Source organism: Gekko japonicus, unplaced genomic scaffold (genome assembly GCF_001447785.1).
Source record: "Gekko japonicus isolate JY-2015 unplaced genomic scaffold, Gekko_japonicus_V1.1 scaffold550, whole genome shotgun sequence".
Lineage (NCBI taxonomy): Eukaryota > Metazoa > Chordata > Lepidosauria > Squamata > Gekkonidae > Gekko > Gekko japonicus.
Genome location: NW_015167070.1, coordinates 649,428 through 664,423, shown reverse-complemented (window position 1 = coordinate 664,423; position 14,996 = coordinate 649,428). Strand labels below are relative to the sequence as shown.

At 45.4% G+C, this 14,996-nt stretch overlaps 1 protein-coding gene across 2 annotated transcripts in view; it reads left to right on the top strand.

Annotated features, from left to right (window-relative positions):
* Nucleotides 1-10,109, top strand: part of TSPAN12 (tetraspanin 12) — a 102,713-nt gene extending 92,604 nt beyond the window's left edge. For both annotated transcript variants that reach the window (XM_015412688.1, XM_015412689.1), the window contains 2 exons: nucleotides 4,573-4,716; nucleotides 8,742-10,109. In XM_015412688.1, coding sequence (XP_015268174.1) covers nucleotides 4,573-4,716; nucleotides 8,742-9,047 — 450 coding nt within the window. In that variant the 3' untranslated portion in view covers nucleotides 9,048-10,109. The remainder of the gene's footprint in view (nucleotides 1-4,572; nucleotides 4,717-8,741) is intronic.
* Nucleotides 10,110-14,996: the final 4,887 nt, after the last annotated feature.

The window sequence follows — 14,996 nt, the reverse complement described above, 5'->3', positions numbered from 1 at the left end:
GGCTGGTTGGCTCAGACTGAGTCGGCTGAAGTTAAACCTGGTGAAGACGGAGGTCCTGGGCCTAAGTCGGTTCGGTTCGGGGTTGGGGCTCCCTCTCCCAGCCTTCGATGGGGCGCCGCTCGTGCCGGTGTCGAGGGTTAGGAGTTTGGGAGTGCTCCTGGACTCCACCTTATCGATGGAGGCCCAGGTGGCAGCCACTGCCAAGTCAGCCTTTTACCATCTTTGGCTGGCGCGGCAGTTGGTTCCTTACCTTGACCGTGATGACTTGGCCACTGTGATCCATGCGACGGTCACCTCAAGGTTGGACTTCTGCAATGCTCTCTACATGGGGCTGCCTTTGTCGCTAATCCAGAAGCTGCAGCTGGTGCAGAATGCGGCGGCCAGGCTGTTGATGGGTCTTACTAGACGGGACCACATCCAGCCTGTGCTGAAGGCACTGCACTGGCTGCCTATAGCATACCGGATTCGCTTCAAAGTGCTGGTTCTTACCTATAAAGCCCTTGATGGCCAGGGTCCAGCGTACCTAAGGGACCGCCTTTCTCCATATGTTCCCCCAAGAGTGCTACGGTCGGGGTCGCAGCACCTTTTGATGGTTCCCGGCCCCAAGGACATCAAGCTGGCTGCAACCAGGGCAAGGCTTCTTCGGTGGCGTCTCCTGTCCGGTGGAACGAGCTCCCAGAGCAGGTTCGGGCCCTGCGGGACCTGGCGCAGTTCCGCAGGGCTTGCAAGATGGAGGTCTTCCGCCAGGCCTTTGTATAGGAGCCGCCGCTGTCACTGTACCACCACCAAGCTGCCATCTTTGATGGTGGATTAGATCTGGAGGTGAGCTGGCCCTGGGCATACGCCTAGGTAACCAAAGAATGCATGCTGTCAGGTTAGGTTGATGAATGAACTCATCTTGGATTAAGAAAATTTTTTAACATCAAGAGCACCGCACTTTACTTAATGATTGTTTTTACTGTGTAATGATTATTTTATGATGTTTTAACTGTTGTTATGGCAATTGCCTTTGTTGTAGCCGGGGAGGGCGGGGTATAAATCTAACAAATAAATAAATAATAAATAAAAAGTGTCCTCTGTTCTACAGTCGAGGAGGCAGGGACCCACAATCTCTGGGAGATGGTCTCCTTTACTCTTGGTCCACGGGACTTCTTTACCTGTTCCCCCCCTTACCTCTACTTCTGAGGGTGGTCTGCAAAATACTCAGAGACAGCGCGGACTGCATCTTACTAACCCCATGGTGGCCGAAACAACCTTGGCTTTCAACAGTCCTCGAGTTATCAGAGGGGATATACTATCAATTCCCTCCGGCTCAGGACCTCCTCCTCCTCTCCGACTCCCCTCTCTTACTTCACGCCATACCACAATTGAAACCGACAGCATGGAGAATAACATCACCGGCTTCTCCACCCGCGTAATGAACGTCCTGTTGAATTCCAGGAAACCTACTACGCGGAGGTCGTACGATTATAAATGGCAAAGGTTCTGTTCTTCCCTAGGTGATGACGCCCCTCGAGCCGCCTTAGCGGGGCTCGAACGAGTCTTCCAATTCCTCCTCTCCCTAGCTGACTCAGGACTTTCCCATTCTTCGTTAACAATTTATTTGGCCGCTCTTTCGGCCTACCATGTTCCATTTGACGGATGTACTTTGTTTTCACATCCAATTTCAAAACTTTTTTTAAAAAGGTTTATTGCATCTCTACCCTCCTGTCAGGACTCCAGTCGCTCCCTGGGACCTTCCTCTAGTTCTCCGCCAGCTCATGAGGAAGCCCTTTGTGCCGCTCGCAACATGCGATCTCAAACTTCTAGCATGGAAAACGGCCTTTTTAATTGCTGTCACCTCGGCTAGACAAGTGGGAGAAACACTGGCTTTCCGGCACGATACACCTTACCTGTCGTTTTTGCCAGACGGAGTCCGCCTCATCCCAGACATCTCCTTCCTGCCGAAGGTGGTGTCAGAGTTCCACCTGCAGGCGGAGGTCTTCCTCCCTGACTTCTTCCCAAATCCAACATCAGCAGAAGACAAACCACACCTTGGACGTGAAGCGGGTTCTCTACCAGATCCTAAGACGGCCCCTGGGATCACGCCAGGCAGAGAAAATCGCTAAACCTCCAAATGCTTGTCCCAGTGGTCGCTTCTAATCCAATACTGGGAATCAGGGCAGGACCTTCAGGGCAGAGAGTAGCCCCCCTGTACCGGCTGCCAGCCGGAGTTAGGGCTCTCCAAAGCCCCCTGGCTAGAAGCCCGTTGTCTATGGGCTCCATGGGGGAGCGTGCACATCTTCCTACTTTAAGAAAGTTCAAATAAAGCTGAGATAAACTGCAACTATTCTTAATTTCCCCCAAGCCGCAAACTCTAACCAGTTTACTCTAAACTTTAACCAGACTGGCAACTGACTAAAAAGCAGTAGCTACCAGCAAGATCAACAGAGGGACTTATCCTCAGGGCAGCCACTAAACTGCCCAGCTAAATCTAAACCTGATCCTAAACGTTAGCTGGGAACTTATGTTCCAGTCCCAGCAGAGGAGCATGGACCTATGCAGGGCCTTGCCTAGGGTGCGGTCAGATGGGCAGGTTGCCGTGACAGTATATCGGCTCTAAATAAGCTGCTTGAGTTTGGGATGCTTTGTGTCAATCACACAGTGGCTGCTAAGCCGGCATCATAGTGCTGCGGGCCCCTGGTCGGTCGGTCACATCGGCAAAGTGCCACAACCATGGACCCATGGCTGAATGGATTTCCCCTCTAAGTCCTGCTGTGCATGTGCAGAAGCAGACCAGGGCAGATGCACTCCTGTCAGGAAGTTCAGTTAGCCCCCATATAGTTCTGAGAACTCCTTTGCCATGACACTTCTGCATGGCCCCCCTAGATATCGCCTCACTGTCCAGGGTAGCCAATTGCAGTCCCCTCCACATTTAGTGGAGCAGTCCATGACCAGGGAATTGGATGATAAGCATTCTGCGGCTCTCCTGCTTGGAATTAGAGTTTGCCTGCAGCATCTCTAGGTTCCCTCGTCCCTGCTTCCTGACCCAAACACCAGGCTTTGCATGTGCATGTGAGCACAAGGGACGCACTGGAAATAGAGAGGAATGATTACACTGCTCACGCATTTCCATGGCATGCCCGGGTGATCAGACACCCAGAAATCCGCCATGGAGCACCTCGCTGAGGTAGCCACTGGAATTTGCCGGTGGCTATTTAATCCATGTGGGAGTTGTTTTAGCATGAGGTAGGGACAACTGGGGCATGGGAGCCATATGTGAACGTTTTATTGTGCCCATTTGATCCGGAGGGTCGGGGGTGGCTATGTCAGGCCAAACTGCTTATGTGATTGCACCTCTAGTCCCTGACTACTGGTTCCTTTTTACTTTCTACCATATGTAGGGTGGGATATAAATCGAAATAAATAAATACTTTCAAAGCTGGCTTCAGCCATGAGCACTAGAAACTTGAAACTGTTTTTTAAAAGGAAAAAAAAAGCCCACTGAGATTCTCAAGATGCAGAACATGCACAGTACGGAACTCTGTCCTTATTTTGATTATAATGCCATAGAAGGGAATTAATAGACATATCTTACTTTAAATTTTACTTTAGAATAAGCTAAACTTCCCAAAATGTTTCCTTGCCAAATATACAAATACTACTTTTTCTAAGTCAACTTTTGAAAAGTTTTACTTAGGAAAGATGCTTTACTGTACCAGGATTTATATTTGATTTGAGGTGTTTCCCATGTTGAACATTATGCAAACTATTTTTCATCACTCAGCTACAGAATGCATTAACAGCGTTATGTTCTAGTAGGTGCCTATTCTTTTACTGTTGAAAGCATTTTGGTTCATAAATGTTTTTTTTTTAATTACTCAGATTCTTTTTTGGCTGTGTTTTTATACTGTCATCTCCGATTTTTTAATATCAAGTTGTTAAAAGAACTAGGTTCACCCAGGTGAATCACAAGAGCACAAATAGACCTGTGGTTAGGAGGACAGTGTTAATGACTGCAAATCACAAAACTTATTCTGAGAGGAACCTTGCAGAGACTTTCCAATCTGGCCACCTCCAGAGTGATTTATGAATTTCTACCCAGGTAGAAGAATGCCAAAGCAGCCTGATCACCTGGCCTAGTCTTGTCAGAGTTTGGAAGTGAAGCGGGGTTAGCCACTATTAGTATTTGGATGGGAGACCACCGAGGAAGACTGGAGGGTGCTATGCCGAGGAAGGCAATAGAAAATGACCTTTGCTTATCTGTTGCCTTGAAAAGCCTATGGACTGTGTTTGCCATAAGTCAGTTGTGACTTGATGGCACACAATTATTATTATAAGGATGGCAAACAGAAGGATCAGTTTGCTTTTGGCTTAACTACCACACCAAATAGTATGCCCAGGTGTTTCTTTTTTAAGGTCTCCGGTGAAGGAAAAACTGAGCAGTCAACAGGAGCCATGTCGGTTTCTGGCTGCATAGTGTGAATTTATGAGATCTTTATGAGATCTTTGAAAAGTGGGAAAGGATCTGGGTTTCTTTTTTAGCTTTCATTGGCTATAGACTATTATGCCTGAGTGGACTTTCTTTTGCAGTTTAAATGCTGTGGAGTAGTTTACTTCACTGACTGGTTGGAAATGACAGAAATGGATTGGCCTCCTGATTCTTGTTGCGTAAGAGAGTTCCCAGGATGCTCAAAGCAGGCCCACCAAGAGGATCTTAGTGACCTTTATCAGGAGGTAAGGGGAAAAATTGAATGTTGGCCCTAACATTTCCTGATGTGTGTTGCTAATGCCATGATAACTTTCTTGTAAATACATCATGTGTCATAAAGGCGCTTTCCAAATCTTTTGCTACGTGACAACAGTATTGCCCGCGCTGCCAAATGGACCCTATGCGGCTTTGCGGAATCCGAAGTCCCCTGGCAGCTCGTTGGATGAGCTAGTGGAGGACTGGCATGACTGGCTTTCCACGGCCATCGACGAGATTGCTCCCAGGCATCCTCTCCAAACTCGTGTTAGGTGGGCGCCCTGGTATACCCAGGAGTTGCGCCAGCTGAAGGGAGAGCTGAGACGACTAGAGAGACGGTGGCGCCGCGCTCGTGACAAGGCCTCAAGAGCATCCTATAGGACGTTTATGAGATCCTATGAGATGGCAGTCAAGGCCGCAAAGAGAGAGTTCTATGCGACCAGGATTGCATCTGCTAGCTCACACCCGGCACAATTATTTAGTACGATTCGGTCATTGACAGCTCTGCCACAGGGCAGGCAAAACGTGAGGGAATTGGATATCGGCTGTGAGGCATTTGCAAGCTATTTTGCAAAGAAAGTCTTGGCGCTCCGCCGTGACCTCCCTGCCACAATTGATACAGTGAGCAAACCTGAGGCCCCTTGCACACCTTTGGAGCCAGGTTTAGTGAGTTTTTGCCCACTCAGCCTGGAAGAAGTTGACAGATTGCTCGTATCTGTATGCCCAACCACATGCGACCTTGATCCGTGCCCCTCTTGGTTCATTAAAATGGGTCATGAGGGGTTTCGAGGCACCCTGCGGGAGATTGTCAACAAGTCTCTCTTGGAGGGACGGTTCCCCAAGGCACTCAAGGAAGAGATGGTCCGTCCTCTCTTGAAAAAACCATCTCTGGACCCGGCCGAATTGGCCAACTATCGGCCGGTGTCCAATTTGCCCTATTTGGGCAAACTTACTGAGAGAGCGGTGGCGACACAGATGCAGGGCTTTCTGGATGACGCTTCTGTCCTCGATCCCTTCCAGTCTGGCTTTCGCCCTGGTCACGGAGTGGAGACTGTACTGGTCGCTCTGACTGACGATCTCCGTAGGCATCTGGATCGAGGCGGTGTGGCGGCACTGTTGTTATTAGATCTGTCGGCTGCATTTGATACGGTCGACCACCAGTTGCTGACCCACCGCCTTGCCGACGTGGGGATCCAGGGGCTTGCCCTTCAATGGTTGGTCTCTTTTCTCCAAGGTCGGGGACAAAGGGTGGCGATAGGGGATCAGCGGTCCCGGAGGTGGCCCCTCGAATGTGGGGTACCTCAGGGGGCAGTGCTATCCCTGATGTTGTTTAACATCTACATGCACCCCCTTGCCCGGAGTTGCGGGCTTGGGTGTCATCAATATGCAGATGGCACCCAGCTATATCTGATGTTGGGCGGCCGGTCGGACTCCACTCCAGATGACTTTCATCGGGCGTTACAGGCTGTTGGCTCAGACTGAGTCGGCTGAAATTAAACCCGGCAAAGACGGAGGTTCTGGGTCTGAGTCAGATCGGTCCGGGGTTGGGGCTCCCTCTCCCGACCTTCATTGGGGCGCCATTGGTGCCAGCGTCGGAGGTTAGGAGTTTGGGTGTGCTCCTGGACTCCTCCTTAACGATGGAGGCCCAGGTAGCAGCCACTGCCAAGTCAGCCTTTTACCACCTTCGGCTGGCACGGCAGTTGGTCCCCTTCCTCGACTGTGATGTCCTGGCCATAGTGATCCATGCGACGGTCATCTCGAGACTGGACTACTGTAACACTCTCTACATGGGGCTGCCTCTGTTGCAAATTCGGAAGCTGCAACTAGTGCAGAATGCTGCAGCCAGGCTGTTGATGGGTCTCCCTAGACGAGATCACATACAGCCGGTGTTGAAAGCGCTGCACTGGTTGCCAACGGCGTACCGGATTCGCTTCAAAGTGTTGGTTCTTACCTTTAAAGCCCTATATGGCCAGGGACCGGACTACCTAAGGGACCACCTTTCCCCGCATGTTCCCCCAGGGGCACTAAGGTCAGGGAGCCAAAATATCCTGGATATCCCAGGCCCCAAGACCATCAAACTTGCTACAACTAGGGCTAGGGCGTTCTCGGTGGCGGCTCCTATCTGGTGGAATGAGCTCCCAGAGGAGATCCGGGCCCTGCGGGACCTTGTACAGTTCCGCAGGGCCTGTAAAATGGAGCTCTTCCACCAGGCTTTCAAGTAGGAGCCGCCGCCACTGCTATTCCATCAACGCCTTCCCACCACCGCACACCACCACCGCTGGTGCGGGTATCATCGGAGGGAGCGGGACATCCCTAGGGGACGACAGGGTTGTGGGGACATACATTGCTGTGGTTGTTCAGATATAACATCTTAGAACACCTTCTTGGTTTCATGATTTGGAGTGAGTATTGGAGCACTGATAATTTAATTTAAATTTATTTTAAGAATTTTATTTAACTGTAGTATGTGTATTATTGTATTTTATACTGTTTATAACAATCTGGCATTTATGCCTCTGTTAGCCGCCCTGAGCCTTCAGGGAGGGCGGGATACAAATCCAAATAAATAAATAAATAATAATAACAGGGAGAAAAATAGATGGCAGAGGGGACTTCATAGGAAAAATAATCTCCCTCAGCAAGGAACCATGCTACAATGCACACACAGAGCTCCTACACATGTTAGCTTTCCCAAAGGGCCACTCACTCAGAACTAGCTTGTTTATTGAAATAAATGGGAAAACTATAGAGGGTGGAGTAACATGAGTGTTTTGTAGCTCAATTGCTTGTGGCAAATCACTGGATTGAGCATAGCCTAAGACCCCCAGCCCCCAATGTTCTATGCGGCCTCTTTTAAATTTTTGTTAAAAGATTTTCACATTCTGGCAGGAAGAAAAATGGTAGAAGGTGGATGTGTGCCCACTATGAATTAAACAGTTGATCTTTCTTCAACTTCCCTCTCACTTCTGCCACCTGAAGAGCTGAAGCATTTCATCTGGAGGTTTAGTTGGAGTAAACCTATTGAACTTCGTAACCATTGGAGAGCAATTACTGGTAGCTCTGTCCACACTTGTCAGAGACCTCAAAAAGAGTCCTCAAAAGTACTTGGAAAATGTGGCCTTTTATATCTGCACCATTAGGAATCTGCAGCTTTCTTATTCAAAATCATTAATTGGCCTTTTTTTTTGTAAATGGAGCCATTTATCCTAATTAGTAGAACAATTCTTCTTAAAAATCTCAGTAACATTATTAGGAGCTTTGGTGCATGTCAACCTGTTTGAGCTTCTTGAAAAACAACTTCAGTTGGAAATAATGTTTCATTTTCTGTAGAATAGTCCACTAGGAAAGGGAAAAGAGAGTTTTAAGTTTAACCCCCAAAACACTGATAATAGCTAGGAAACTCAAGACAGACACATTCCGTATATATAACTGCTCCTTCTTTGGAGTTAGGTAGCCATGTTAGTCTGTCTGTAGCAGCAGAAAAGAGTAAGGGTCCAGTAGCACTTTAAATACTAACAAAATTTGTGGTAGGGTATGAGCTTTTGTGAGTCACTGCTCACTTTCTTTTAGGTGCTTCTGGACTCTTACTCTTTTCTACTGCTTCTTTTTTGATAGTTTTTAATCACCTGGCTAGACCTGATTTGATTTTTATTTACTATAAAAAATTAAGAATTTCTGTAGCATTTTTGATAGGACAGTACAAAATGCTTTATAGTTTCTCTTACCCTCACCGCTCTCCTGAGGTAGAACAAGCTAAGATACAGGAACTTATCTCTTGAGTTTCAGTGCAGGGAGTTGAACCCAGTCTTGCCGTCCTACCTGAGACAACTTTCCATCCATTGGCTTGTTATTAAGGAAGTGTGTCACCAGAACCAACTTAATTTTCCAATTTGAGACTTCTATTATATCAAAGATCTAACGAGTTAGAGAGATGCTTTCTGCAAAAGAAATGGAGATGTCTGAGGTACATCTTAACCATGGCAGCTGACCTTTCCCATCTTTCTGTGTTCTGCAGGGTTGTGGTAAAAAGATGTACACTTTCTTGAGGGGAACCAAGCAACTGCAGGTGCTCCGATTTCTTGGAATCTCTATTGGGGTTACCCAAATTCTGGCTATGATTCTTACTATTACTTTGCTGTGGGCTCTATATTACGACCGACGGGATCCAGGGACAGATCAGATGCTGTCCTTGAAGAATGACACCGCCCAGCACCTGTCATGTCATTCAGTGGAGCTGCTGAAACCCAGCCTGACGAGGATCTTCGAGCACACATCCGTGGCAAACAGCTTTAACACACACTTTGAAATGGAGGAGCTGTAGGCTGATGAAACAGTTCCAAGAGTCACTGCAGTCTCTTTCTGTTTTCTAAGTGCACCATTCTAATTAATCTGTATTAGAAAAGAAAGCAGACAACAATGACATTGGTATGGACAGGCGAGGATCATGCCTTCTGCCTCTTAAAACTGTGTTGTGGTTCTAACCCTACTGCTCTTTTATTACTTTTGAGTAAATTGGCTCTTCTCTATGTGTGCACATTTGGTAGAACTGTGCATGTTATGAATACTGTTCTGCTCATTTCTACGGAAAGCAACACAGCATTTTTAAAGAAGCAGCATTTTCACAAAAAGATCAGTCCTTTATAGGAGAAGGATGGACAACTGGTTTCACACACTGAAAGCCTTACTGAGAATATATCAGGAATGGAGGGCCATGGCTAATCATGGTTTGTCAGCTGAATGTAACTTAAGTAACTTTTGTATCATTGCGAAGAAATGTTGGATGGCAAACCTCATATGTTGGGAAATGTTGCACTGTGATAGGCTTATTCTGGAATTTATTGCATCGCTCAGAGTCAATCCTTTTGAAATCCTGAATATGTTTGTAAAAGCTGTGAGGTTAGAAAAACAGGGATAGCTTTCACTTGCCTCCATGCTTCTGAGCTTTTAGAAAGTATTAATCCTTTTCAAACTAATCAGCCCAATCGTGAGGGCTGGAAACTTGGAAATGTGGCATTTTTAGGATTTAGCAGGAACACATAACCCTTAGACAAACAGCTAGTGATGCAAGGGAGAAAAACTTTCAGAGGGGTGCTTATCTTTATATGAGGGATGCACATTTCCATTGGGACAGGGAGGTGGACTGAAAAGGTCACTGATGTCCTTATGTTAGGATACTAATGTCCACATTGCACTGGTTATATGCATAGGAGAATGGTAGCGTGTGTGCATGTTATTCAGAAGATGTGCACCCAGCTCCATGTGTGTCTGCTGCTGGGGTACAGTTGCATTCAGTGCAGACTACACATACACAAGTAGAATGTTCTTTGGTTTGGTGTAGTTAGGAGCATGGACTCTAATCTGGGAGAACTGGGTTTGATTCCCAGCTCCTCCACATGTAGCTGCTGGCATGACCTTGGGTCAGTCACAAGTTCTCTCAGAGCTGTTCTGGAAAGAGCAGTTCTCGAAAGAGCTCTCTCTGCCCCACCTACCTCACAGGGTGTCTGTTGTGGGGAGGGGAAGGGAAAGGAAATTGTAAGTCACTCTGAGACTCCTTTGGGTAGTGAAGGGCGGGGTATAAATCCAATCTTTTCCTCCTCTTCCTCCTCTTCTTCTTCTTCTTTCCTTGTATTGCAACAGTCAGGGTAGTTTTTCTGAGCATGCACAAACCCCCATAACCTATGGGCACAGTGATCCAAGGCAATGGAGCACCCAAATTTGCTTTAGGAAAGTATATTTCAACCCCTGTACCAAGCCATTGTGGGAAAAGATCAGGGATATATTTGTATATAAATGGTGTGTGTATGTATAGCAGAAATACAATCCATATGAATGCTTGTTTTTTTAAAATTGCAGTTTTTGTAAAAAGAGAGATCTTTTAACAACACTTTGATTAGAGCTCTTTTAAAGGAGATATCTGAAACATGATGTTTTCTAACATGATTTTAATTTTTTAAATTAAAATATTTAGTCTAAGATGAATTTTAAAAATTATTATTAAATGAGTGTAGAGTTTTATCACATTGAACTTTTAAAAAGTAATGGATGTTTTAGAACTGGATTTATTGAGTTCATTATATGTTATTTCTTGGCAAGAGATCACACACATATAGCTTGTGGTCTTCATCTGTGGCTTATGTGAAGCCTCTAGACCAATGCTGCCTCTAAGCTGTGGAGTCTTGTGAGCAAAAATTATACTTTGTGAGCTACTGGCATTAACATTGTGAATAAGCGATTTGGCTGCTGCATAAATTAGTTTGCTCTGGAGCCATCCTTCCTGAGCAAAGACAAAAAGGTGTGAGCCAGAGGCTAAAAAACTGTGAGCTAGCTCACACTAACTCAGCTTAGAGGGAACTCTGCTCTGGACCTGTCCTGCAGGTAGAGTTCCAAGAATTACTTGTTCTCTGCTAATGGCATCCTGCGGCCTGGGTTGTGAGTGTGATCTGGAGACAAAGCCTTCTTGTGCAAGTCAACTAGCCTAGATAACTTTTTGATCTCTCTCAACGCTATAATTCCATAACTACAGGGGATTGATTAGCTAACTTTTTATTCATGCTGTTTGATGCAGTGTAACGTCACATTGTAAGATGCCTGCCCTTCCCCCCTTTAGAGTGTTTGGTGGCTAAAATTGCCATATGTTAAATATTACAATGTATTTATTGAGTTGTGAAAAAGTGCATTTTACTGTATTTTCTATTTACTATGGCCTTTTACTTCCCAACTAGCCATGTCTTGCTTTGCATTCTATGACAGTGAATTCCAGTGCTCAGGAGCCACATGGTAGCTGTTTCAGAGCTTATGGCATGAAACCTGCAATGGCACGGAGAGAGGATCATCTGTAGTCTCTGACTACATCACTAAACACAGCTTGCGCTCCCCCCCAATGATGGGGAATTGAGGTGGGAGGGTTGCTGGTCCAAAATAAGTGACTGGGGACTATAGACTAATGCAACCTTTTAAGTGGCTACCACATGGTTCTGGGTCATCTGAATCCTCCTTTGGGCACAATCCTTTGAGAATCTTTGTTGTGCCTCTGCAATGTGCAATTGACATTAATTTCTGTGAGGTTTTTGTTGAATAAAGGAGCTCTGGGAAGAGTGGGAATTTATAACCTTAGATGATTTAAAATATGTTCCAGTTTGCACGGGGATTGATGAGGGAGGGGAAAGTATTGTGTAATGTGTTAGTCAATAAAAACCACTATTGTCTTATATTTTGTTGTAACATCTTTTGTTTGAAATCTGGGCGCTTTTCTCTTGATCAATTCCTTCTGTAATTTCCTTGACTGTAGACCCTTTTGCCTATAGTTATCTTTACAGGTGCAGTTATTTTCTATAATCCTTTTGGAGCTCGGCTTCCTGAAATCTGTCACAGTGGGGCTATCCAAGTTCACCAGTGCTTCCCAATTAATAGGAGCTGTCAATGGGAGGCTATTACTCCAACTAAAAGAAGAAGAAAGGAACAGGAATGTCTAAACCAATACCATCATTAACGTTCCAAAAAGGGGATGGTGGCTCGGGAATAAATGGCTGAATTCAAGGTGTACCTGAATTAGTCAATTGAACACAACAATGAAATCTTGTGGCATCTTAAAGACTGACAAGTTGGGAGTCATGTGGGATAAATGATTAGGACATTTCTGTCCTAACACTGAATCTCTGTTGCCAGGACACAGTAAGCTCTTAAGGGTTTGAACGGGTCAAATGTCCATCCATCTCCATTTTCTTTTTTGTCCCTTTAACTACACTGCAACTGCCCATAAAATTCGGCTTCCAGGAGGTCAATGAACATGCCCAGTCTTCATCAAGCCCTTTGTTGTGGAGGAGTGATGGGGTGCTCTTCTTAAATAATACTATAAAACATTTTTCTGCATATCTTGAGGCCTTAGCAACCCATTTTTTGGTGTGCTTTCATTTGATTTGTTTTAAAACTCATGCCTTGTTAAGAGGTGGCCTGCTTTTGCAACTTGCATGATTGTCATGCCATGAGCCCAGCCATTTTCTGTTATAATAATTATGACTGGAAACCAAACCAATTTGTGCATGGGAGCTTTTCGGGATTCCCATTCTGGTAGCAGCCATCAGCTCCATCCTCACAGAGAAGCATTTTGAGTGTGTACATAAAACCATGTATGTGGGCTGTAGTGCTACAGTGAATTCAGGTGCAAAAAACAGTAATCTCTGTACTGTAACACATGGAACACAGTGTCTTTTGGCTGATGTTTTAAATGTTCTGTTTGTAATGCTCTATTTTGTTCTTTAAACATAAGAGAAGCCAATGTTGGATCAGACCAATGGCCCATCTAGTCCAACACTCTGTCATACAGTGTCCAAAAATACCAGGTGCCATCAGGAAGTCCAGCAGTGGGGCCAGGACACCAAAAGCCCTCCCACTGTTTCCCTCCCCCAGCACCAAGAACACAGAGCTTCACTTGCCCCAGAGTCCCTATCTATACCTTGTGGCTAATAGCCACCAATGGACATCTGCTCCATATGCTTATCTAATTCCCTCTTGAAGCTGTCCATGCTTGTAGCTGCCACCACCTCCTGAGGCAGTGAATTCCATGTGTTAATCACTCTTTGGGTGAAGAAATACTTTTATCTCTTCTAACCTGACTGCTCAGCAATTTCATTGAGTACTCACAAGTTCTTGTATTGTGAGAAAGGGAGAAAAGTACCTCTTTCTCAACCTGCTCTATCCCATGGATAATCTTATACATCTCGATCATGTCACCCCTCAGCTGTTGTTTCTCCAAGCTAAAGAGCCCCAAGTGTTTTAATCTTTCCTCATAGGGAAAATGTTCCAACCCTTTGATCATTCTAGTTGCCCTTTATGTGCACTTTTTCCAATGCTATAATATCCTTTTTGAGGTGTGGTGACCAGAACTGCACACAGTACTCCAAATGAGGTTGCACCATTGATTTATACAGGGGCATTATGGTACTGGCTGATTTGTTTTCAATTCCCTTCCTAATAATCCCCAGCATAGTGTTGGCCTTTTTTATTGCAGTCGCACACTGTCTAGACATTTTCATTGAGTTATCTACTACGACTCTAAAATCTCTCTCTTGGTTAGTCTCTGCCAGTTTGGACCCCATCAATGTGTATTTGTATTTAGGATTTTTGGCTCCAATGTGCGTCACTTTGCATTTGGCCACATTGAACCCCATTTGCCACGTTGACGCCCACTCACCCATCCTCGACAGATCCGTTTGGAGTGCCTCACAGTCCTCCCTGGTTCTCACCACCCTGAACAACTTTATATCATCTGCAAATTTAGCCACTTCACTGCTTACTCCCAACTCCAAATCATTAATAAACAAGTAAATAAATAATAATAATATACTAAATAATAATAAATAATAAACAAAAATAACATAATCACTAATGTTGCACTCCTAAGCATGCTTTCCTGGGAGTAAGCCCCACTGAAGAAAAAGACCTGCATAGGACTACTCTGTGTCAGTACAGTATTATTTGCACTGGGACTTTCCAAAGCTCTTTTAACAATGGAGATTGTTCCATAGGGTAGCCATGTTGGTCTGCAGTACAACAGCTCAATTCGAGTCCGGTAGCACCTCAGAGATCAACAAGATTTGTGGGGTGTGGGTGAGCTTTTGAGAGTCAAAGCTCCATTTGTCGGAATCTAGCGGTACTAACAATGGGGCTTTGTACAGGTGGATTTTAGGCAGAGAACTTTGGCAAATTATAGATTGGATCCAGTGACTCCTTCCCACCAAGCTGGATCCTGAACTCCTCTCTGCTAAATTTTCCTTTGACAAAGATGTCCTCCAGTTAGTGGAATAGGGCTGTATCTAACTTTCACTGGTGGAAGGAAGTTGGCAGAGTGAGACTCTCCCACCTTCCCACACTTATTGTGGCCTACTGCTTCAGGGCAAAGGAGGGGTCTGCAATGGAAGGGTGAAATAAGTGAAAATTACCCTCTTTTCCTCTGCCAGTAAACATGTCATTCTGTACATCTAACTATTGGCAAGGTGGCAAAATGCTGTCTTTGGATCCAACCCATTCTACAATGTGCACACCTGATATTCCTTGTCTCAGAATTTATGCTTCTCTATATCTTACTTGCCAACTGGATACACGGATGTTTAAATTCCAGAATTATCCTGGAGCAGAGTTTTTGAAGACATATCTCATGAATTTCAAAGTATGTGTGGTTGCTTTCCTGCATTTTTGTTATTTATTTAGCATATTTTTATCCTGCTCTTCCTCCAAGGAGCTCAAGGCCACATACATGCTGATTTGCTGATGG